The 23706-nt window shown below is 40.4% G+C and overlaps 1 protein-coding gene across 2 annotated transcripts in view; it reads right to left on the bottom strand.

Annotated features, from left to right (window-relative positions):
• Positions 1-789: 789 nt before the first annotated feature.
• GNA12 (G protein subunit alpha 12) overlaps positions 790-23706 on the bottom strand; it is a 42816-nt gene continuing 19899 nt past the window's right edge. For both annotated transcript variants that reach the window (XM_082064150.1, XM_082064149.1), the window contains 2 exons: positions 9001-9051; positions 790-8034 (listed from right to left, as the gene is read on the bottom strand). In XM_082064150.1, coding sequence (XP_081920276.1) covers positions 7465-8034; positions 9001-9051 — 621 coding nt within the window. In that variant the 3' untranslated portion in view covers positions 790-7464. The remainder of the gene's footprint in view (positions 8035-9000; positions 9052-23706) is intronic.

The raw sequence follows: 23706 nt of genomic DNA on the forward strand, positions 1-23706 counted from the left end.
TTCCCAAAAACTTAATGCAGCCAAGGACCTAACATTCTCAGTGACTAGTAAAAAGGACAAACAACACTGCACAGTGTTTCAAATGTGTACCTGCCAGTGTAATTGATGAGGCATCAACAGCTCACACAAGAAACAACCACAACTTGCCACAAAAATCTGCCAGATGTGACCTTTCCAAGGGCAAGTGAGGAAAGGTTAACAACATTCCTACGAACTGGAGCTCAAGTTCTGGCAGAATTGATGCCAGGCTTAATTATCTTCTTTTGCTGAGCTTAAAATACGTATTTAGGAAAAATTACTTCCCAGAAAGGGCTGTGGGGCATTGGAACAGGCTGCCCAGGGCAGTGGTGGAGTCACCAGCCCTGGAGGGCTGGACAGATGGAGATGGGGACATGGGGAAGTGTCGGGGTGGGTTAATGGTTGGACTTGATCTTGAGGGTCTTTTACCACCGAAATGATTCTATGAGCACAGACTCCAGCTGTGTCACTTCCCATCAGTTCTAAAGCCCAAGTCGGCTACCGAAATGCTGCAGATGAACGGGGTGGAAGTTTTATAGAGGTGAATGTTTCACCCACCTTCAGTTCCCGGGCACAGCAAGAATGATTCAGACCAGAACTGGAGAGGTAGGAGACATGTCAAGATTAGAGAATAAGATTTCATTGCATGCCAGCAGTAGTTTCATGCAGTTCATGCTGTAATTTCTTCAAAAAGCAGCTCTCTTGCAGAAATGTTTTGAATAAAGCAAAGAATGTAGCTCTAAACTTCGTCAAAAGATAAAACCCATAAAGAACAGTATAACAAGTCAAGTTTTAATAGACTTATAAAATTCATATATACAAAACAGTAAACTAAGTCACCAAAGCTATAAAATACACTTTTTACACATCACAATATAATTTTATCTAGTACACAGTTTTCATAAATTGAAACTATTACAGCGAGTAGCTGCTTCTATCGTGGATGCTGTTTTGGTGCTAGAAAGACACTTATGTGAGCAGTCTGGAACTGTGCTTCTACTTTATGCATTTTTCACCTTCTTTTAGTTTGTCACTGTTTTTAAAGTACTTTTCCTGTGAATTGTTAGAAAATTAAGGCTAAACTCAGGCCTTTCTTGCCCAATGCAGTGAACTGGTTTAAAAAAAAAGAATGTTATTGCATAGTATGTGTGTTACAATGCATAGGCACCAGAGAGCAAGTAAATTGCAGAATAAAAGATAACATTAATTGGCTTCCTAGCTACATGATTGTGTCAACGAGATAGCTTTGTGTTTTGCAGTTTGCTTCCATACATATTGATTCCATAAACAAGACAACTCATCACAAGAGCAATAAATACTAGCCATTTTGTTACATGGAGTCTCCAGAAATACTGTTTGACATGTACCAACAATTCAAGCTCATTACACATTCCAGATAACGAAACTTGTTCACTGGAAAAACGCTCATTATCCTAAAGCCAGTTAATGGCTTCAATGCAAATGGGAGCTGGAGCACATTTTCAAACCTCAGTCCATCAACCACTCTTCCCACGTCTCGTGAGCTACCAAAAGATCCTTTCTCTTCCACATCCCCTTCTCCCTGCTGTCTTCTCTCGGCTTTTGTGCCCGACCACCTGCACATAAGCTCAGCACAAGAGATTGACAGGAATACTAGCAGAGGAGTGCTATTCAAAATCTGTTGCTTCTCTCATAAGATGCTCTTTCTTGGGTCCTACTTATGCAAAAATTGTGCTCTCCGTCAGTACCACGTTTGATTGAGATAATGAAAACAGCCTGTGAGCTGGCCATTCCCCTGAAATACTCACGCTTTGATATCTTGGAGGAATTTTAAGCAGCTGTTCGAAAGCAGCAAGATGCACTGTCCGGTCAGAGATCTGCATTCCGCGTTCTAGTAGGAATTGAGTTTTAGCACCCAGGTAAGTACAGATGAACAGAGACGTACAACAGAAGGCTGTGCGGCTGCTGCAGGGCCAGGGCTGCTGGTAATTCACAGCCACCAGCTCTCCAAGGTCACCCAAAGCTTTCGGGGTCAAAGCAGATGGCATTTCACCTCAATACAGTCTTCGAGCATCATCAGCTTTTGGGATCTGTTTAGAAAATAGCTCCCCTCTCTTGCTCCCTCCAACATACTTTGGCTTTTTTATTTTTTACCAGCACACCCACCTTGGAAGTCAGTGCTGCCCTTTTGTTCTCTCCAACTGTGAATATTTTCACGTTGGACAGAACATATGACCTTTGGACATAAATCAAGAGCTAGGCTGTGATACATTTCGTCACACCAGGCAGAGAACCACCAGCACTGACAATCTAGTACCTCCATACTCCCCACCAAAAAGAAAACAAGCATATCAACACACAGAAACTTCAACACCTCATTTCCAAATGCCATTAGAAAGATAAAAACGTCAAGAATAGAGCTAAACTGTCCAACCACCAAGACAAGCAAAGAGACAGCATCACCTGGTTAGCAGACCGGCAGTTTCAGTTCCAAATATCCTGGCTTTACTCATTTCCATCTACGTAAAAAAAGATTAGTGTTAAAGCGAAGAAGTGCCCACTTCACAGCACAAAGCAGAGCTCACCCCAGCTAATGACAAGCCAGGTAATATTAAAAAGCACTGGGTCTTGTATTGTCCTGCCCATCACTTCCTCACCAGGCTGGAGAGCCCTCAGCTACAGGTATGTGAGTCAGTATTAACTCAGGCCAAGTCTGGCCCAGACCATGCCATTCTCCTGGCCCATAACGGATACTCCTTAGAAATGTGTTAAAAGCTCCTTTACAGAAGTAGGTGCAGATGTTTTACAGGTGCTGCTGAAACACCCTGCCCACCACTTTGTGTTAAGGAATTAATAAAGAGTGCACTGAGGTAAAGAGTTGGCTGTGTTATATTAAAACCCCTGACTACACCATGCCATTTTATACTAGGAAAATGATACAGAAAAGAGGCTACTAGTAAACTTGCAGGAATCAGTACAGTTCTCATCATGAGATGAGTGTTTGGCTTACACGACAAGCTGCACTGCACAGAGGTGTTACTGCATGTCAGGTTTGTGTCTCCAGCTGGCATACGTCAAACTGTCCATCAACCCCATAAGTACTCCTGGAAACATGGCGACACAAGCAAAGCTAAGTCAGGTGTCAATACTCACTACTTGAAAATCAGAGGGGCTTTTTACAGAAATCTTGTAGTTCCATGCAGCTGCTTTTTTTGTTTAATTCCAGGAGAACTGAAGAGGTACATACATAGAAAAAACCTCCAGAACATGAAGTTAATATCCACAAAACCACCCATCTAAAGGCAAAGGGCTTGTTTTCAAAAATGATACTCTGTGGAAGGCAGCAAGCTGTCGCTAAAGAAAGCTGCTAGCTTCTGCAGTGGTTCCATGTCGATTTTAATTTCTTTAGTTCTAGAATTCTTTGCAGATTACAGTAACCAGGACTGGTGAATACCCAGAGGGGATGGGGGGACGACACACAGACAGGATGGGACATACGTTGTAAATGCCCCGTTTTTCATACCAAGAACTACTATAGCTTTCCTAGTGGAACTAGTTTTTCATCTGCAGTGCCACATACAGATGAGTCCTTCCTACTCCTTTTCACCATAGCTCTTTTGCCGTTATTTTCTCTACTCTGCTTGGCTGAGGTTCAGGCTCTAGTTGGCTCAGAAAGCCTGGGAAGGGTCATCTTCAGGAGCATCTTCACTTGCAACGTGTTCTAGGCTTCACACAGCAATGTTTTAAAAAACTGAATATACTATGAAGTTAGTAAGTCAATCTCTGCTGCCATATTAAATAAGATCAATTCTTTGCATCAAACTGGAAGCACCTTTGAGTTGTAAAGCTGAGTAGCTAGTAATTTCCATTCCATAATGGAAATTAATTCATTTTTAACTTTAAGGACTAAATAATTCCTTCAAAGTGACAAGTGCCTATTAAATATGCCACTTACAGAAAACTATTCTTCCTTTTTTATTCCAATCCACCGTGTCACCTCATCCTGCCGTCTCCGAATTGTTCAGAGCTGACAGCACTGCAATCTGAAGGAATGGCACTGACGGACCCACTGTATTAGCTCAAAGCCTGTTTTGAGGACAACAAATACAAAGTAGCGCTTGATAAATTACTCCCATTTCGTTAGCATTTCTACTTAAACTGCAAGACTACGTAAGTCTCTCCTGCAAGCACTTCCTCTCTTTGTCCTTGTGAGAGACAACCCGTGCGCAACACCCTGGCGCTGCTCACTGACCTGTGGGTGTCCGAGGAGGGACAGCAAAAGGCTGCCTTTTCTTTTTTTAAAAAAGCAGTTGTTCAAGGTCTCCGTGTGATTATCATCCTGCCTGTGACCCATTTCCTGACGAGCCAGATGAACAATAAGCCTATAAAGTTAACAAAAAAAGATGTTCTCTCCAGCTGTGTTTACCTGCAAAGTTCTACAGGATGTCACTTCAAGTTTTTTTCATTTGTTTCTTGTGAAAGGACCATGCAACTGACCAAGCCTGTTCTGAGACGTTTGTACAACCTAAGCTACCTACATTTCTGCTTTAGTAATTAACTGATTTACCATAAGGCAATTTTCGAGCTTTATTATACTACAACTTACCTCGAAAAAAATCCGACCCCCAAAAAAACCTCAGTCGTGGCAAGAAGTGGAGTGTATTTTGCAGAGAAGGAAATATACCTGCCACTTAAAAGTCCTTTTCCCTCCTGGGCCAGATCCTTTGCAAACGTAAGAAGTGCTTGACTTTTGCAGTAAGTTTCCTGATCTGGGTCCCTGGTGCGAACCATCACTATCAAAGTTGAACACAACACAGAGCCCAGCTACTGATTCTCATGCGCAGCCTCCAGCATTGTGTTAAGGCCCATTTTTACAACAGAAAGATGAAAGGCAGTGACAGGCCTGAGGTGATCAAACTGGTTCCCTAAAACTCTGTTTTAGTGTGCAAAACGTCATATCATACAAAAAAATTATACTGAGCTCTCAAGCTTGCTAGCGAGATATCTCATGCTGTTTCTTTTCCAGGTGCAGATTAATTTACTTTAAAATATATGTTGCATTAATAGCTCTGTTCAGAGTTTTAAATCCATAAGGTGACTAAGGGTACAAAACCATAGATGAGGATGAAGAGAAAAACGGACCAGGAAATTCCATGCTACGCCTTCCAGGTAAAACTACAGTAGATTCAGACACAGAACTGAGGTAATTCTTGAGAAAAAAAATACAGTTGAAAGGGAATGCTTCACTCATTGGAGAAAACAAGCATCAATAATAACCCATCTAGAAAATGTACTGAAAGAGTAAAGCTCACAGCAAACTAGGAAATAAAGTCAAGTCAACCTAGAAGTCAGGTCAGCCCACAACTGTCTCCTCTTCCCCAGTGTCTTGTGTCAAGTGGAAACCACCACCAAGAACTCCAAGAATAACTGAAAGCTTCTGAAAGTCTTAACCTGCAGCCAAACAAATGGGCCAGCTCAGAAAAACGACCCTTATATGATGAGTAAACCTGCTTGCGTCACTCTCTGTTGAAACATTTCCCCTTTCAAATGTAGTAATCTTAAGAGGTTTTTTTCCCCCTATCTGAACATTAGAGTCACATAACATTTTTCCCCTTCAAGGTTAAAAATGAATAAATATTTAAAAGACACAGTTGGTCCTGGCAAAAATAAGACTTGTTACAAGGAAGCTAATTCCTGTTTAAGTTTGCTCAAATTTAAGTTAGATGTTCCCATCTGCAACTTCTCGTTTGCGTCTTACCTCGATATTGTACGCGTGACATAGCACTGAAAGAGCCACATCTTTTCCACTCTGAAGCCTGCGCCAAGAAAGCCAAGAGACTGCTACGTTAGGAAACTACACAAAAATACCGATATGAACATCTGCAGGCTTCACAGGGGAAGGAAGATTCCAGATTTTATCCAAATTAACATGAAAGGACATCGGAACAGGACTTTTTTTGACCACATTTCCCATGGGATTGCCAGCTGAAGTAAAACATTGCTTGTTTTGACATGCCATTGCAGGCTCAAAAGGGATAAGAACTCCAGGGAATCTGCTGAATTTTTACGGGTACAAAGAGCCCTTTAGGTTTTATTCTTGGATAAAAACTATGACAAAAATTGCACAGTAAACTATGTTTGAAAATTACCTAAAGGATAGCACTACAATGTTGATATAAAAGGCAGATCTTCAGTTTGTCTGTGTACCCCACTGTAGTAGAAAAGATCCGATATGTCTGTACACAAAAAAAGGCACCTGATAGTTAGTTACACAGATTGAGAGAGCTAGGAAATTAACAGTTCATATCAACATTATTCATAGCCTCTTGCAACTTTTCACACAAAACATTGCCCAAAGTGGGCAACTCCAAACTTGACTGTACTCAGAATTATCACATGTGCATTACTATAGGCTAAAGATCCCATTAAGACACAGATTAAAGGCTAATTTTACAGCAAGGTCTTGCTGTGCAAATCTATCAGTGCAGCTGTAAAACTGGGATCTCTAGGGTGTTCAGTCTTCCTATACGGTCAGCTCTTGGGAACTAATCAAGCAGCTGTACTACCAAAACTTTTGCTTAAGAGTTTAACCAGCTTTCAAACTTTCGGAAGATGGATCAAGCCCTGTCACGTGAGATACTGAACCTTCACAACTACTGCCAGCTGCGGGTATGAGAACAGCGCTGAATTTCCACGAAGTACATCTCACTCGAGCACCCGCTGTGCAGATCCACGGCCAGGTGCTCTAGCACAGGCTGCTTCGCCGAGGAAATCAGCTTCCCCAGGATGTAACATCCCTTCCACATAGTGCAAAATAAACCCTTCTCCGTATCAGCGAGGCCTCAGCTTCCCAGCCAATTTACTCCTTATACAGTTCTAGACTTTTGCCTCAGGAGACTCATGCAAAACCTTCAGACAAGAGCTGTGCGTCCACCTTGGTCAGTGGATTCCAGACCCTTGGCAAAGCTGAACAGGCACACGAGATCTGGTTATATTCCTAAGGGTTAAGAACGGAACTTCCATTAACATTCTCCAACACGGCTACCATTCTCATTACATTTAGATTAGTTTGATCGATTCAGCACCTCCAAACTATAAAAAAGGCAGCTTGTATGACTAGTGTCTCTGAAAAATGAGCATATTCATTTAAAACATGTCTTCCATACACGGTTTGTCAGAGATTTCTCTAAGAAGGCAGAAGGTGGTTGTGTTATTCAGCATTCCAAACTAGGTACAGAACCTACAACAGCCATGTTTCAGTAGTGTTTCTAGTCCAAATGATTCAGTAGCTAACATCAACATTTGACTCCTTCGGCCTATAGCTCCTGTTTGGACTGGCTAGTTTACAGCATTCCTGAGCCGAGTAATTAGCATGGGTCCCACACCACATGCAAGGGCCATAAAGAAAGGATAAAAACTTCGATCTAACCCTCTGGCAAATTTTAACAGAACACGGGCTGCTCTCCTTCACTGCAACATAATATCCTTCAGGTTCTCTTGAAGGATCGTGTCCTTCACGGCATGAAACACAAAGCGGATGTTTTCAGTGTCTATGGCGGTGGTGAAGTGATGGAAGAGCGGCTTGCTGCGGTTTCTCCTCTTTCTGTCAAAGCACTGCACCAGGTAACGCTGAACGTCTTCTAGCCTGTGAGGGTCACCTTTGAAGTCCGAGAAATACTTCTTAATGCTGACAGTCTTTACCTTCTCTACAAGAAGATCCATCTTGTTGAGGAATAGGATAATAGAAACGTTAAAGAAAAGCTTGTTATTTACTATTGTCTCAAAGATATTCATAGACTCCACAAGTCTATTTGTGCGCCTGTCTTCCATGAGAACCTGATCGTATTCACTGGAGGAGACCATAAACAAAATTGAAGTTATTCCATCAAAGCACTGGAACCACTTTTGACGCTGAGATCTCTGTCCACCTACATCCACCATCTTGAAAGGTATTTTTTTAATGATGAAATCATGCTCTACTATCCCCTTGGTGGCTTTTCTAGCCAGCAAAATATCTTGTTTGCTGGGGAAATAATTCTGTAAAATAAAGGAGAAAAAGAGTCAAAAAAAGTCCTTTAAAGTGCTGGCTAATGACAGAACATTGATGCAATGGGAATAAAAAACAAGAGTCACGATTTTTTAGTTATTGAGTAAAGAATAATACCGAACTTTAAAATAATGGACTTTTGACCATTTATTTCAACACAATGGTAAATAGCTACAGAAGATCCTGAGATATGAGAGAATAAAAATACAGAACCAATGCACTCGTTCACATTTCTATCCTCTCATTTTCAGGCTGAAGTCTATTTTATCATTATGGAATTCTTAGCCACAGTGTTACTGCCATTCAGATGTGTCCAGCAAAGCAGATCACCAAGCTGTCACTGAAAGGACTTTTTAAATCTATTTTTTCACAGTTCATTACTCTTACAAAGGGCATCTTGCAAGCTCTAGTGGAAATAACTCCTTTCAGGTTCACAGTCCATGACCAGTGAGTACAGTAAGATGTTCTACCACAGGTTGTGGCCCAGCCCACTACTGTAGCAAAATTTGATAGTCAGAAGCTTATCACTGTTATTATTTAGGAGAATCATCTCCTTTCTTCTCCAAGTTTCTTGACAGATGTTTTCATTGCTGATTTTGAATCCTACAAGTGCTAGCAATTTTTTATTTGGTAAGGTTTCATTCTGCTACCTCAAGTAGCCATCAGATCACCACGATAAGTGAGTGAGATCCACAGACTGAGTAGGACTGTTGAAAGAAAACAGAGGCATAAAGACAACTTCCATAAACAACACTTGTTGTCTGTCAAAAAAGATGAAGCAAACACTAAGCTTCAGTTTCATAAAGCTGGAATTTACGATTTCTAAAGAACTTTGTAGTTATTCAATGCATTATTATAAAACCAACCAACCAACCCAAAAGCAATTATCATAGCACATCCAGGCTTCTAGTTTCGATTTGAGCTCTTCTGGTTTACAAAGAGAAGGTATCTCTTACCAGCTGACCGATGCGATCCAGATTATCCAGGAAGTATTTCACCGATTCACCCTGTGGAAAAGGAAAGAGATGGGAGCTCAGCTTGTTTCTAGCACAGCAAATCCAACCGAGCGATAGTGTTCTCGCTTCCCAGCAGGCACCGAGTTCTAACACAGCAATATCACGTGTGGAAGCAATTCTCCAGCAATCACTTCTAGAAAAATCAAGGTTGAGTACAGATCTGAATAAATGCTCAAATCTATCTAGTAAAACTTAAAAAAGAAAAGAAAGTGTTATTAAAATCAGCCCTTCAGCTTAACTGGGTGGGAGTAAAAGTGAAATGTGTTTATTAGAAACCAAAGTATTTTGTTTACAATTCGTAACAGTGAACAAAAGCATATCCTAGACTGTTTGGCGTATCTTTAGAAAAGTGAAAGATTTAACCCAGCCACAATTTGTAATAATTTGAGCTAGAAAAAAGGAACATTCTGAAGAACTTCTACAAATAATTTCCCTTTTAGGCTCAAGGGTTTTAATAATGCATTTGCTGAACTTGAGGAAAATCCTTCAGCAGTTACATAGAGAAGAACAGCAGTTACACTGAGAAGAATATAAGCAATGTTTACAAAGAAAATCTGTTGTTGTTGTGTGAAAACGGGTAATAGTTTTGTTTTTTAACCAAGGTTGCCCATGTATCACACTCAAATCAAGTGCCACTTTGCATTAGTGCATAGAATAAGCCTTGCCCACGCTTTTTAGAAGTAATCAAATTGTTTCCATACAAATGCAGACTTGACTTCTGGAGTGAAACTGTCTTTGGAAGAGCCTCATTCTCCTTCAAACGCTGCCCTTTCATTTCTGAAGATGATCTGTTCAGCAAGAAAGCATTCTGCTTTGTTTAGGACATGTGTCTTGCAGTTGTAGCCATGTCATACGAACGATAAAATGGAAAATTCTGCTTCATTTTTAGGCAGCAAAACACATTATATCTATCTACCCACCTACCTCTCACAGATCAGTAATGACCAAACAGCAGGTGCTCTCAACAAGTCAGTAATTTAAAATGAGAATCATTCTCGAAATATCATCTTGGATTCCAAACGCAATATGAATTCTTAAACCATACATTCTCCTCCATATGATAGGAGGTTTGAGACAGCAGAATAAAACTATTATCCTTTAGTACCACTGTAAACAGAAGCCAGCACAACAGCTCATTTTGAAGAATCAGACTGGAGATGGGAGGATTCAACGTACTGTACAAACACAGACTTTCAGCATAAGGTGTAGACAAAAAGCAGCTGTAACTTATTTCTTAACTTTTAAAACTGGAAGTGTCTTTTTATAAAGGAGAGAGAACACGCATTTTTGCAAAAAGCTACCATGTATCATAACAGATTTACGGTGGTTCGCTGGCAGAAGAGGTGACTTTTTGGTTGGGGGGAAGTTTCCAAAGAACAATTGCTCTAAGAGCTTCCTTACAAACATGAATTTTCATAAGGTGAAAGTAATTTCCTGTATTTTTTGGCACTGTTGGACCAGAAGAGATATCACAGAGTGCATGAATAAGAGAAAAGGCCTTCCTGTACAGCGTTAGTCATGTTTAAGAGCTGGGAGAGCACAAAAAGAAAAGGTCACTGAAGCTACAAAAGAAACCTCCTCTCTCCACTGTGCTTTGTTCTACAAAACGCTTTTCGGTGTGCGACAAGGCTGGAACGGGCCGGCTCCGATACGACTTGTTCCTATTTTCTAGCGGGTTGCTGGAAGAGCCCTCGCTGATTCTGCGCCCTCCCACGCCGAGCAGGAAACAGCTGCCTGCACGTCAACCGCGGGGACACGCAGCGAGTTCACCTGATTTACGGCCTCCGCCTCCCCCATTTCCTGCCCCACGCATCAATCCATTTTACAACGTGTACATTTATAGTAAGGTAACAAAATAATCTGATTAATGAAAAAAAATAACATGTTCATTTCTGCAGTGGTTGAAGGAAATTAGGCTTCACTGGTTTCTTATAGAGCTCTTCCTAACATTGCAATTAAGCCAAATAATTCATCCTGGGAAATTTTAAACAGTAATTGCAAAACACTTGGATGGCTGGGTAACCAAGTGAGGTTGCTGGAACAGGTGTGAACACCATATGCATGGTCTGACATATCTGAAGATGTCTGAATATTCTCTTCTAGCTCGGAATTCAAAGACACCCAGTACTTAAACCAAAATATCTGTTTCCAGTCAAAACAACAAATCTCTCACAAGCTCTGGAGGGTTTGAAGTTAAGAAAAAGCTCAAAACGTTAAAGCCCAAAAACCTGAAGGGAGGAAAAAACAAAAAGCCAAACTACCACAACAACCTTCCCACACACACTCTCAAACCCCACAACTTCAGAGATGATTAATTCCCTGATTAAGTCCTGTGCTCTGGCCCATGGAGCTGGGGATTCAGTTCCTGCCCCGCAGACTCGGCCAGTGACCTTGCTCTGCATCTCAGGCTGATTCACGGAAAAGCTGGTTCCTTCTGGGAAGCGCGTGGGATATTTCAGTTCATCCAGCACAGAACAACTGGAGAGAACCCCAAACCACTGCATGAATAACTTGTCGTGTATTTAAATTAGGAAAATATGGAAACTCCAGGTGTTATGACTGTTTTGTATTAGTGTTTTTCATCAGAATAATTGTATTAGCTGAACATTCATTTAGCTTTTCATTTTTTTCCTTGTCATCCAGGGAAAACAGGTAGCAATATTCATTAGATCTAGAAGTCAAATTTATTTAGTTTTATATCAAGCTGCTCTTTTGTTTTTTATATCAAGATGCAATTTTGAATTCTATTGGTAAATTATTATTTATGCAAAGCTATTTCACGCTTCGGGTATTATACATACACACACAAACACGTGTGTGTGTGTATACATACATACACAAAACGTCACATACACACACAGTTTATGAATTGTTCATCAAGGCAGGTTTTCCAATCAAAGCAAATTAGTATCACAATAAAAAAGTATCAGCTGCCCCTCTAATGTTGAACTATTATTCTCTCTTGAAGACACTGACCATAAACAAGCTGGTTTGGCTTTTTCAGTGCAAATTCTTAGGGTTTCTCCAAAGTCAAATGCATTCAAAAGCTGGCTTAGCACTTCAAACGCTCTCCTTTTCCAGTTATTTCTTGTTCACTAGCATGACTTCCTATAGCAGAGGCAGCAAATATTTGCAATTGATTCAACAGAAAGTAAAAATATTTTTATGCAGATTGATGACTTCAATTGTACTACTTTAATGGTTCTAGTGAAAAAAAAAATATAGCTTTTTTGAACATTGCAATCCATTTTGAACTATGCTTGCAAGCAGCAAAATAGAAATGGAAGCCATCAGAGCTATTTAAACTAATTACACTATATTTAAATACTTAAAGGTAATCACATCATGGTGCGTTCACTTAAACAAACAAAAAAGGACCAGGTCAAATGTGTCAATATTTTACAGGTTGGTGTGTCAAGAAAAACTGTGGCAGCTCAGGACACTTTCCCAGATCAATCACATTCATAGAACATTGCTGAGCTGTTCTTTTCAGATTTAAAAAAAGACCCAAATCTTCTTGTATTTCCCTGTTAATACACTATTTCATTTTAAAAGATATTCTAACAATATACATAAATAAGCTTCTTGAAATCTGAAAGACATGATTTCATCTCAGCCAGCACAGTACTTGGATACAAAGCACCATTCTGTCCCAGTCACCCCAAAGTGTGGCAGTGAGGCGCATCCGTACTGACATTTCTCAGTTTTATTTTCAATGGATAGTCTACTAGCATATTTCACATTTCAAAGGTTACATCAACAAAGCCCAAGATGACCATCATCTATTTTGCTGTTGGTACAAACCAGCTATTTTATTTTTCCTCTAATTGATACTAAATTAAAATGTCACAATGCTGTCTTCCGTCCATGCCCTGTGTTCTCCATGACGATGGTGGCGGAGAGAACACCACCCTCCGAGTTATGAATTTCACAGAATTCAGTTACCCCTTTTTAATGCACGAGAGCATAGTATAGAGCATAAGTCTTCCTTAACATCTTGCTCACTGCAGAAGAGTTACCACAAAGGCTTGGATGATTCAATTCTCACTGCTAATCTCTTCTCCCTCTGCAATACACATCCTCTGAGTAACAGTTTTGCCAACTGGGACCAAGTGAAGGAATAAGAGCTGCTGTTCCCATTGTTCAGTGGGATGAGTCACTGCACATCTGGGAACCAAGAAACACAAACACGAGGGCCGAAAACGAGCCCACAAGTTCCACAAGGCAGCATCGCTATTGGATTATTTTTCTAAAAATTGCTATTATATTTTTTTTAAAACTGCCCTATTTGCAGTATAAAGTTTGGTGGAGTCAGAGAAAATAGTACAATTTGCTTAAAAACTGACTGGTGGAAGATAAAGGCAGGAGCAGTAAAATGTAAACATATACTCTTTCTTCCTGAAATAGTGCTCTGAAGCTCTTTTATATCCTACGTTATTTTGAACACAGCATTCTCAAGGGGCAAACCCCACAAAATTAAGAAGAGATATTTATTCCATACTATTCTATGTATTTTGTGCTCTATGAATGTTATCTTAACGTTAGCACCAAAATAGTTACCATGAAAATAACTAGCTGAATTTAATATCTCTGTCCCTTCAGCCTAAGTTCATAGCACATAAATCTCCCTAAAGAAATATTATAACTAATCTGGCATCACTTCCTTTGCCAGCGATAGCCTCATTGCAAAAAGCAAGCAGAAAACACTTGGGCAGAGTGCCCAAGCAGTATTTATTTCATGAAAATAAACGCACAACAGATCATATGTAGATTGCTTTAAAATAACCAGGGAAACTCGGTAATAAGAAGAAATGTTCCACAAGGCTAGAATTTATCAACTTGTTGCTTTAATCCTCAGCCAGTTATTCAAAGTGATAGTTGGTTAGATCATAAATTATAATGAAACATCCTATTGTCCCGTTCCCTAAAATACACGCTTATTTCAAACTTTTCCTCCTGAAAAGCAGTTCCTCTAAATTCTGCTCTGAACTAAGAGACTTGAAAGGGGACCCTCTGTTTCAAATTGGCTTTTTTCCTTTCCTTGTCCCAAGGCCCTTTTGACATAATATTAATTTAGCCCTTCCTGATCATTCTGTCCCTAGCTGCTAAATTTAGAGTGGACAATTTAAGGTAGACCTGTCAGTCTTGGCTTGTTTCAGATGACGAATTAAACCACACAGGAAGGAAACGTTAGATTTCAAGGAAGCATATAATACAGATCTAACAAGATTCCCACAAATACAGCAGAACACACAGAAATGGGTACTGTAACTGTACAGACTGCAGCTGAATCTGCAAGGTGAAAGCAACAGTGATTGGAATGAAAAGAACAGTGGTGTTTGTATCCCACTCTCCATCCAGGAGCTGTAAAACATTCAGCTGTAGCGCTGAAAAACACAGGAGACACCAGAAATAAGTTCAGGAAATCTCACAACCTTTACCCTCCAACATCCCAAATACACGAATGGGATGGACTTAAAGCATTGACACACAATTCCATCCGAAGTTCACCTTTACATACAGTACTATTCCATGAAGGCTGTTAAAGACACATACTGACACAGGGCAATACTAGTGCTAACTTGTAAGAGGATAAAATAACCAGGAGACTAGCATTAGGAACTGTTGGAGACATTAGGTCAACCACGTTTTTGGGTTCTAATCTCAGTACCCAAACCTCACCAGCAAAGAGACACACAGAAAACGCTCTTGTGAGACCCACAGGACACAACGAGCAGGTGAAAACATCCTGCCACTAAAATCCATGTAACTTTGGGAAGTGAAACAGCAGTGCTTTACAAACCCCCAAGATGCAGGGTTAAAATAGAAACTATAAACTACACAACCATAAACAAACAACCCCTCTCCCTGAACCTGCAGGCTCTTCCAACAGGTTACATCTAAATTTGCATTTCTATTCAGCCTCGTTGGTAACAACACATTAACTCCAGCCAAAGTGTGTTCTCTCCCCTGTGACAGCTGATGAATTAGGTATTATTTTCCAAGGAGATAAGCAAGTCTGTGCTTGTTACGAATTCACTCAGAAGGATGCTGAAGTAACCTAAATTGCCCTGAAATCCTCGTGCCCATTCTACATCGTAATTCTGCTCTACAGATATTCTACATCCCGTCTGGGTGCTGAAATCTATTGTCACAAGATGAACATTAATTTTTTTCATTGAATCGCCAGTTCCAAGGCAGAGACTGACCACTTCTCCTTATTTAAGCCACACAGAATTCTAACTATTGAACGTCTCTGTTATTTAACTTCCTCCTTAACAACAGACTGAGCTACTGGCTCCCGTCCAGCAGCTCCAGCGCTTATCCAAGTTGCTGCTATCTGTGCCCTACAAACATACCGACTACAAAAAGTACCATTTGGTTTCAAGCTGCTTCTAAAAGCTACCTCTTCTTTCTACTGCCTACTCGTACAGTGTAGATATCAGATGTTAAAGTTTGAAAAGATTTTAAAAATGAGTTACTTGCCAGCTCACTACAAACAGGCAATGCAAAAATGTGTTTGGCTAAGTCAGGATGACTTTCTATAAGCTCATCTTGCTCTGATACAAGACACACTGGCCAAACTGTATGCTTTATAGCTCATGGATTAAAAAGTAGGTGTTATTTCTTTTTTTTTTTCCCAAAAATCTGTGCTAATTTGAGCTCCAACATGAGTGATAAGAACTGCAGATCCCTGTGACCCAGTGAAATTCTAAACCTACAGCTAAGAAACTCTCTTAATAGGAGCAGCGTTCTTGTGGCAAAGGGCAACTCCTACACGTGTTGGCTTTTCCCAGCAATGAAATACAGCAAGTCTTTCTCAAAGTGTTGCAAGGGAAAAGAAGTCACATTTTTCCCTGAAATTCTAGGTGTTTCTACATCAACAGGATGTAGACGACATAAATTACTCTTGATACTATGTTAACAATTCTGTCCATTTGTCTCAACTATTTTCTTGTAACAAACTAAGGCAGGCTCATCCTACACTATAAGCTTCAAGAAACATTAACGCAAACACCTATTGTTTTGATTTTACTCCTACTTACTGTCTCTTCATTGCAAATCTGTGAAGCAGGAACAGCAGCAATGACTGGCAGAAAAGCAGGTGCAAACAGCAGAGAAAACAGAAAAATGGCCACCCACAAAACACAAAGAGGCAGTAACTTAACCTTTTTGTATTGCACTGTGCCTTTTTGTTAATTCTAGAGAAATCCTTGACCAGTCTTGCAGGTTAGTTCCAGCGATTTAGCATTTCCTAGCCTTCAGTGACTAGTAGCTAGCAAGATTCAAGGAGCAGATCTAAGGACATACACACCCAATTAACGTGGAAGAAACAGTTTTGTTTAAACAATAGAAGTTTGATCACTGTATCCAACATCAGCGGTGTGCCCAGCTCGCACACTCACCCTGGCACGGGAGGAGGACAGATCTAGTCAAAAGCATCCCATGAAAGGATTCCTTCCTGTTTCCCTGCCAACTGTCTGAGCGCCGGCATTGTCTGAAATTGCTGCCAGAAGCCTTTCATCTCCACCACCGGAGGTTCTCCGTGTAGTTGAACTTACGCACGCCAGCTCGACTTCTCATTCCAAGCACAGCCGGGTAAAACGCACGAGGCGGCAGCTGAAAGCAGCAATCTTGCCACAGTTAAAACAAAGTCCTGAGCTGGAAATGGAAGATTCTGGCCAATCACTAGCAAATTATCCCATTTATTTTCAGTGGGCAGCTGCCATGCAAAAGAAAAAAAATCCAACTAACACATCAGTATTTAGAAACAACTGGATGTTTTTACGAATCACCAGGAACGATGCACAATCACGTTATTATGTGACCCTGGTCTGACGCTTTGTTTTCAGCAGCTCAGTATGCAAACCTGAACCTTGCTTTGTTTCCAGAAGACATCTGCAGAACTAGAACAGACACTAACAACAACAAAAAATTACCTTATGATTTAATCTAGTCAGCAGTGCTGACTATCTGATCAAGACTAAATCACAAGTTTACCAGTGAGTTTCCCTTTCAAATCTTATCAGATCAAGGGATGGGAAATAAATATCTTAGATCTCGTGGGCTGAAAAAAACAGCTAACACCAGCCATGAGAGAATGTTGAGCTCGGACTTTTCCATGGCAGGTGGCCAGCTGGAAAGCTAAGCAACTCAAACGCATTTATAACAGGCAAAACCTTGAGTATCTCAAAGAATGATGCTTCCTACTCTGTTTCTACACCAAAGCATTTGTTGCAGAGTGCTCTAATGCACCACTTTCTGTGGAGATGTCAGCTCAGATGTGTTCTAGTGAAATTTGTCTACATCTGCTGTTAAGGTGACTGTAAGTATTGGAAAAAGTCATTTATCCCGCACAATTTATTAAAAAAAATATATTTTCTAATTTTGTCTCTATACAACCATGACTTTATTAGATGCAAAAAAAGATACAGTCTGGCAAGACTCAGAAAGCTGCTGAGTATTAGAAAATTAGGCTTCAGGTGGAAAGCAGACCGAGGTAACATGCAAGTTAAGTCTCGGTTGCACTCAGATGTGCCATTTAACAGTTTGATTGCTATAAAACCAAGTGTGTAGGCAGTGGAGAGCAGAAAACAAAACTTTCACCTTGCTTACATTGCTCTGAAGTTTTTCCCCATGCCCATTACCTCAGCACTCAGCTACACAGAACACGAGGCTCGCAAGCGTAAGGGACTCCTCAAGCCAGTTTCCATGTCTGACTTACAAAAATATTTGCCCTGGAAACAAAAAAACTTCTCCTTTTTCAATAGCAGTTTGCGACTTGTTAATTCTAAGAGACTGACCAACTTTGAACTGTGAAGTGCCCCGTTTCTGCCAGCTGTTACTGTGTCTGCTTTCCCAGCGACCTCTCCGATCAGCCGCATTTCACCATGTACACAAGCTTGCTCCGAGCAGCTACTCAACACCTCCCGTTTGCACTCAAATTGGCATTGCCTTCTACAAAGCCTGACCTTTGCACGCACCTGTAGATTCCTATATCACTAGTGATCAAGCTGTCTCACGCCATATGCCGAGAACATTGATTTCATTAGTTCACAGCTGCACTTTGGGTTTCACTCGAGAAGTCGCTGCCCTCCCTATAACCTCAGCTCTCCAGCTGCAGTGCTGACGCTGCATGTTGAGTCCAGCAGATGAGCGATAGTGAACCTCAAACCACCCTTGGCAATCTGAAATAAATTTCAGTTTCCATTCACAATCATGTCAATTTTTCTCTGTGATCTGATTTATAGTCATTAACTCAAAACACTTTTTATCCAGTCATGACATATCAATTATCCCAAATATTCTTTCCTCTACTGAAGGTCGTTTTGGCCTGAGAAGGGAAGTTGTTCTAAATTTGCACTGAAACCATAGCACTATTGATACTTTAGTATGAAGATTTCAAGCAACATAAACTTCTTTTTTATTTAATTCCAGAATTCATTCTCTTTCAAAACATTCAGGATTGCTTTTCCTGCATTCTTCACTTCAGTGCATCCAACTCACATCATTGCTTACACTTAAGTAACCAAAATTGGAATGGATTTACCCAAGCTGAAAATTAAAGCTGTTCAGGTACTGATTCACTAAAGGACCAAACATCCCTGAGTGAAGACTCACAAGGTGAGATGGGGCTGGTAACTGCATGAACCACAGCTGTATTAATGTGCAACTCCATCCTATTTTCATGTGCATCTACAGCCGAGTCCATCAGTCATCAATCATTATAAAGCTACTAACTTGAAGCTCAGGATTATTAGAAATGACTCACCATGCAGGAAAAGCCCACAAGTAACCTTGCAGTCTTGTATCAAATGGAAAGCTTTATTTTTTTCCAACCCTCATGTGCATATGATTTATACAAATTAAGAACTATACGCATCTAAAAACAAATCTAAAGATAAAATAGGCTATTTGAAATAAGTGAGTAAGCTTCCATCCTTAAGGCCTCATCTACACATGTAAATTAATCAAGTCACAGTGGAAACTAAAGTGTGTTTAACAAACTTCTACAAGCTGTTGAGCAGACTAGCCTATTAAAAAAATAATCCTAATTAAAGCCCTGGTCACATCCTACTGAACAGCAGAGAGGGAAACAGTCCAGCCACGTGGATGGCCATCTGAACTCCTTGTAAGCGCGAATGAATGTGCTGGACTGGGAGACAGAGAACCAAAAAAAGGATAGAGAAGATGGTTCTTTCGCCTCCTGCCCACATCCAACAGCATTACTGATTCAGTACTGTAGTCCGACCAGACTGCAACTAGATTGATCAAAGTCTTAAATACACAGAATTCAGAGATGGAATTAAATGGGAAAGGGTACCATCAATAAACCACCATTTTTTCAGTTTGAGATTTTAGCGAGTTTTCTAAAGTAGAATTAAGTGAATCTCAAGGAAAGCGAGTCAAATTAAGAGGCTTTGGGGGTGGGGTGGAGAACGGACCTTCTAAGGACAAACACCAACAGTTTGTTCAGGAGTAAAGCCAAGTGAAGCACAAGTCTGCCACAGTCTGAACTGCAGGAATCTGTGTTGTATACAGAGGAGACATTTGAAAGGTGTCAATAAATTACTTCTCAGAGAAACATGTTTTCCACTTTCTCAAACAGAAAATCTTGCATGATGTTTCCAAGAAGTTTTCCTCCCCTCCCCCAAATAATAAGTCAATAGTAGAGCAAAATAGGTTTACTCCACAGAACTGCTTTAAGTGTAGCTGCAAACTAATGAGAAGGTGGAGCCCATGCTGCCTTCTGCCTTTGTAACAGAGAGCCCTCCCAGTTCATGCAGGTTCTGAAAAAGGAGAAACAGAGTACTGAGCTAAGCTCAGTCTTCTCCTTCGAGAACACAAGAGCTCTGCTCCTTCCTTTAGTGTTCAACTATCAGCTGGTTGGTTTGTGGCAGTATGGAACCTTCGGAGATTTTTCTGGAGCATGATCATGTTCAGATCCATCCTTAAATCATCCGATCTATGAACACCTCCAATACTGTGTTTCTTTCCTCCCTCTGTTCACCTCCTCCTCTACAGTCAATGGCTGTGAAACAGCCTTAATTTTGAACAGTATGCAAACATTCCAGATACTCTAAAAACTCTGAGCACAAACATCTGAAAAACTAAACAGCATCCTTGAGGTACAGGCATCTTCTTTCATTATCAGGAAAGATTTACGAGGACGGGAACCATTGCTTGGATGAAGGATCAGTAAATAAAGACACTGCCATCATTCCTTGGCAAACCGTGGGTTGCGGTGACTTGTGGTCACTTGCAATGGCGGCTGCTTGCTCCTCCACCAAGCCCACAGCGTGTACAATCAGCCATAGGGGCGCATTCTGCCTCAGATAAGCTTCCCAATTTACAGCAGAGCTTCCAAAAAACAGCTGTGCCAACATAAGCAAGAGCACAGCACAAAGCAGAACTCCCTAAACCACCATTTCCTATTGTTCACCGTGATTATCAGAGCTCCAGCCTGAATTAAGCTCTGTCCTTGCACGACGTACTGAGCACACCAATCCATGTTTGAAGGCAGAGCAGGCATGTCGGGGAGACAGCAGGAGCAGGGGAAGATAACAGAAGTAGGTTAAAGAAAATCTTTTCAAGAAGCCACTGCAAAAGCATCAAGATTTGGATGGCTAACAAGAATGCAACATTGCCAACCATGAAAGTTATCGCTACCTATCATACCTGCATTTTCCTTCTCAGCTTTCTGACGGGTCTTGTCTTTTAAAGAACAGGCTCATTAAACATAATTTATTGTCAGCACGACTAGTTAAAAACAATTCCAAATATCTGTTCTAAGTATAAAAATCCAGGAGATATGCCAGTAAGACTTCCTCGTGAAAACACACCTAGTTTTTAATGTTTTGCTTATTTGCTCATACGCCCCTATTACTTGTTCTTGATTCTACATAGCTTCCTATAAACTAGGATATTCAGGAAGGCTTGAAAGCATTCATCACCCATTATCCTATTAAATTCAGTGGCCTCTTTGAAAAATCCAAGCTGTAAACTCTGTTTTTCCTCAAGGAAACATTTTAGAGAATTTGGAAAGCCACTGAGGTCACCCTTGCTTGCTGTCCCGATTCTAGACAGAGAGGACAAGGTCTGGTACCAATACGAAAGAAAGCTGAATTACTACAGAGAACATACAAATGAGGTGCAGAAGGCTGACCTGTAAAACTGGAACTTTCTGATGTGTATTGTCAGCACCGCCCTTCTGAGCACAATGAGCCACGTCAGGGAGATGGGTTTAACAAAAGCACTCACCTCTTCTTCTGCAATGCCTTTTTATTTTTCTCCACCCAATTTCCTGACACCAGCATAGGGTCAGAAAGCTGCTAATATAGCGCATAGGAAGCAGCAGAAGCCCTCTCTTTTACACAGCTACACCAGTCCTTGTTGGATCTTGAAGTGAACACAGCTTTAACACATCAAAAACTTCAAGAACCTGTATCATGGGAATACAAATATATGTCTCCATTTCAGCTATATCTTTGGATTAAAGGGTTGAAACCAGCCTGACAAGTGAAGCTCTTCAAAGAGAAACTACTTTCTCTGATACTTTTTAGACTTCAGTGTAAACAGATAAATATTAGCATATATGTCTCTGCATAATGCAGGTATTTTGTTGCAGCTAGAATGAAAATTGTCCTCGTGCCACTACACTTTTAACCTATGCGTATGCTCATTACTCAGTAAATGAGCTCTCTCCTGCTTCCACCAAATTTCAGTAGGAACTCGTTCTTAGTCTCCCTCAGTCACACAAAGAGCTTTACATCTTTAAATGTACTTAACTTGCTCAGACTTCTGGAATACATTCTCATTACTGGGAATCTCTATAGAGCTACTAGTTGCCAATTTTGAAATATCTTGAAATATTGACATCGATTAGAAACTTTCCGAAAATGAAATTAAACAGCAAAATCAAAAGCTAAAGGCTGCTCACTGGGTTGGATTTGTCTCTGCCCAGGCCTTTCCTGCACACTAGGAAGGGATAAAGAGATCACTCCAGTGGTTTTTAGCTGCAGTTGGGTACTGGCTCAGACAGCCTGAACTGAAAGTTTCCTTCCTTGTTTCTCACAGCATGTGCCAGCATTTCTTGATGGGAATGGAGAGATTAATTACAGCTGTACTTGCTCTGAACAAATCCTTATATTCAATACAGTCCTGCAAGATTTAGAGTAGTGCTAATTAGGGCTTAGAACAACAATTCTGTAAAGACAGGCATACTGAGTATTTTTTCTAATTATTTTATGCATAATAAAATTAAAGCTCCTTTCCAGAAGCAGGGTGGCATTTATTCTCAAGAGTTGGGAGCCAAAAGGACTTTTCCAGTCTAAGAACATTCGATTTTGTGTTTCAGTGCTATTGCTGGAGGTAAGACATCAAACTCTAACCACTACCACACGCATACAGAGGCAAGGATGAGTACAGTATTTATTCAGTAAATCTTGTGGGGCACCCAGACATTTATCCAATGGGATCAATGACTAAGAGGTAAAGACAAAAAAATATTGTTCTTAATAAAATACATGAGTGGAAAGAAACATTTCTACCAAAAAAAGTGGCAATCATAAGGCAATATGCAAATTCCCATAATTAATTTTCAACACGGGAGCTGCATCTATGAAGTTGTTTCTCTCACTCACCTTAACCACACCAAGAATATAGTCAAGATTTATTGGCATCCAAGGGCCAAAAGCAAAAACTCCTACAGGCAGCCTTACAGAGCACCATAAAAAATCCTAGGCTTTTTAATCTACCTCCAAGAGCCTGAAATTTAAAAAGCAGGACCACACAAAGTCTGAATTTCAACCTTTCGGTATGCATAGACAGCAGGGCATCAATCGTGTTAATACACTGCACATTTTACAGCCTTTAGACGTGATATTGTCATAAGTTTTTAATCTTTACATAGAAAAAAGAAAAAAAAAAAGGAAAAAATGTGGAGTGCTGGGAATTCACTAGCAGAGCACTAGAAGAGCCAGTAGCACAGCTCTTTTGATTCAGCGTCCATCTCAGTTCCCATATGGTAGGCATATCAATTTCTTATTATCCACTTATTTATTATGTATGATCTGCTCATTACTTTCCAACTTATCCTCCCAGTTCCATGCAGGCTACATTTCATCCAGCTGTTGCATTTAGTCATAACCTAAGGCCAGGAGCAATTCATGGCAGGAATCCTTTTATTTTTCCACAGAGCACTTAGTACAGAGGGCTTTAATCCCTGGTTGAGACTTCAGGTAGGTACTGTAAGAAATTGCTATTCTCTGACACTTTTCCATTTGCGGTGTTTTGAAAAGGTCATAATTCACGACCTTTCCGGTTCTTGTTATTTCCTTCCAATAGCAAGAAGTATTTAAGAACAGCTAATAACTATTTTACCCATCACACAGCATTCTATAGATGTTTCTGCTTGAGAGAGCGGCTTCTATCATTGAGAAAAGATATTGCACAAGTGGATTTTGCTAGAATTCAAAATGATTTGCAGTGTAAAATTGCAGTGCGTCATTGCGATGTAAAATTGTTTATGACCTCTGATTCTCTAAATGGTTTCGTATCCAGCCTACTTTAAATCCAAGTTCTTCTCACCTCTGTCTCAGTGGCACTTAAAGTAAAATTGAGATTATCAAGAGAAGCATTCCTTGG

The sequence above is a fragment of the Streptopelia decaocto genome (genome assembly GCF_964273445.1).
Source record: "Streptopelia decaocto genome assembly, chromosome: 13".
Lineage (NCBI taxonomy): Eukaryota > Metazoa > Chordata > Aves > Columbiformes > Columbidae > Streptopelia > Streptopelia decaocto.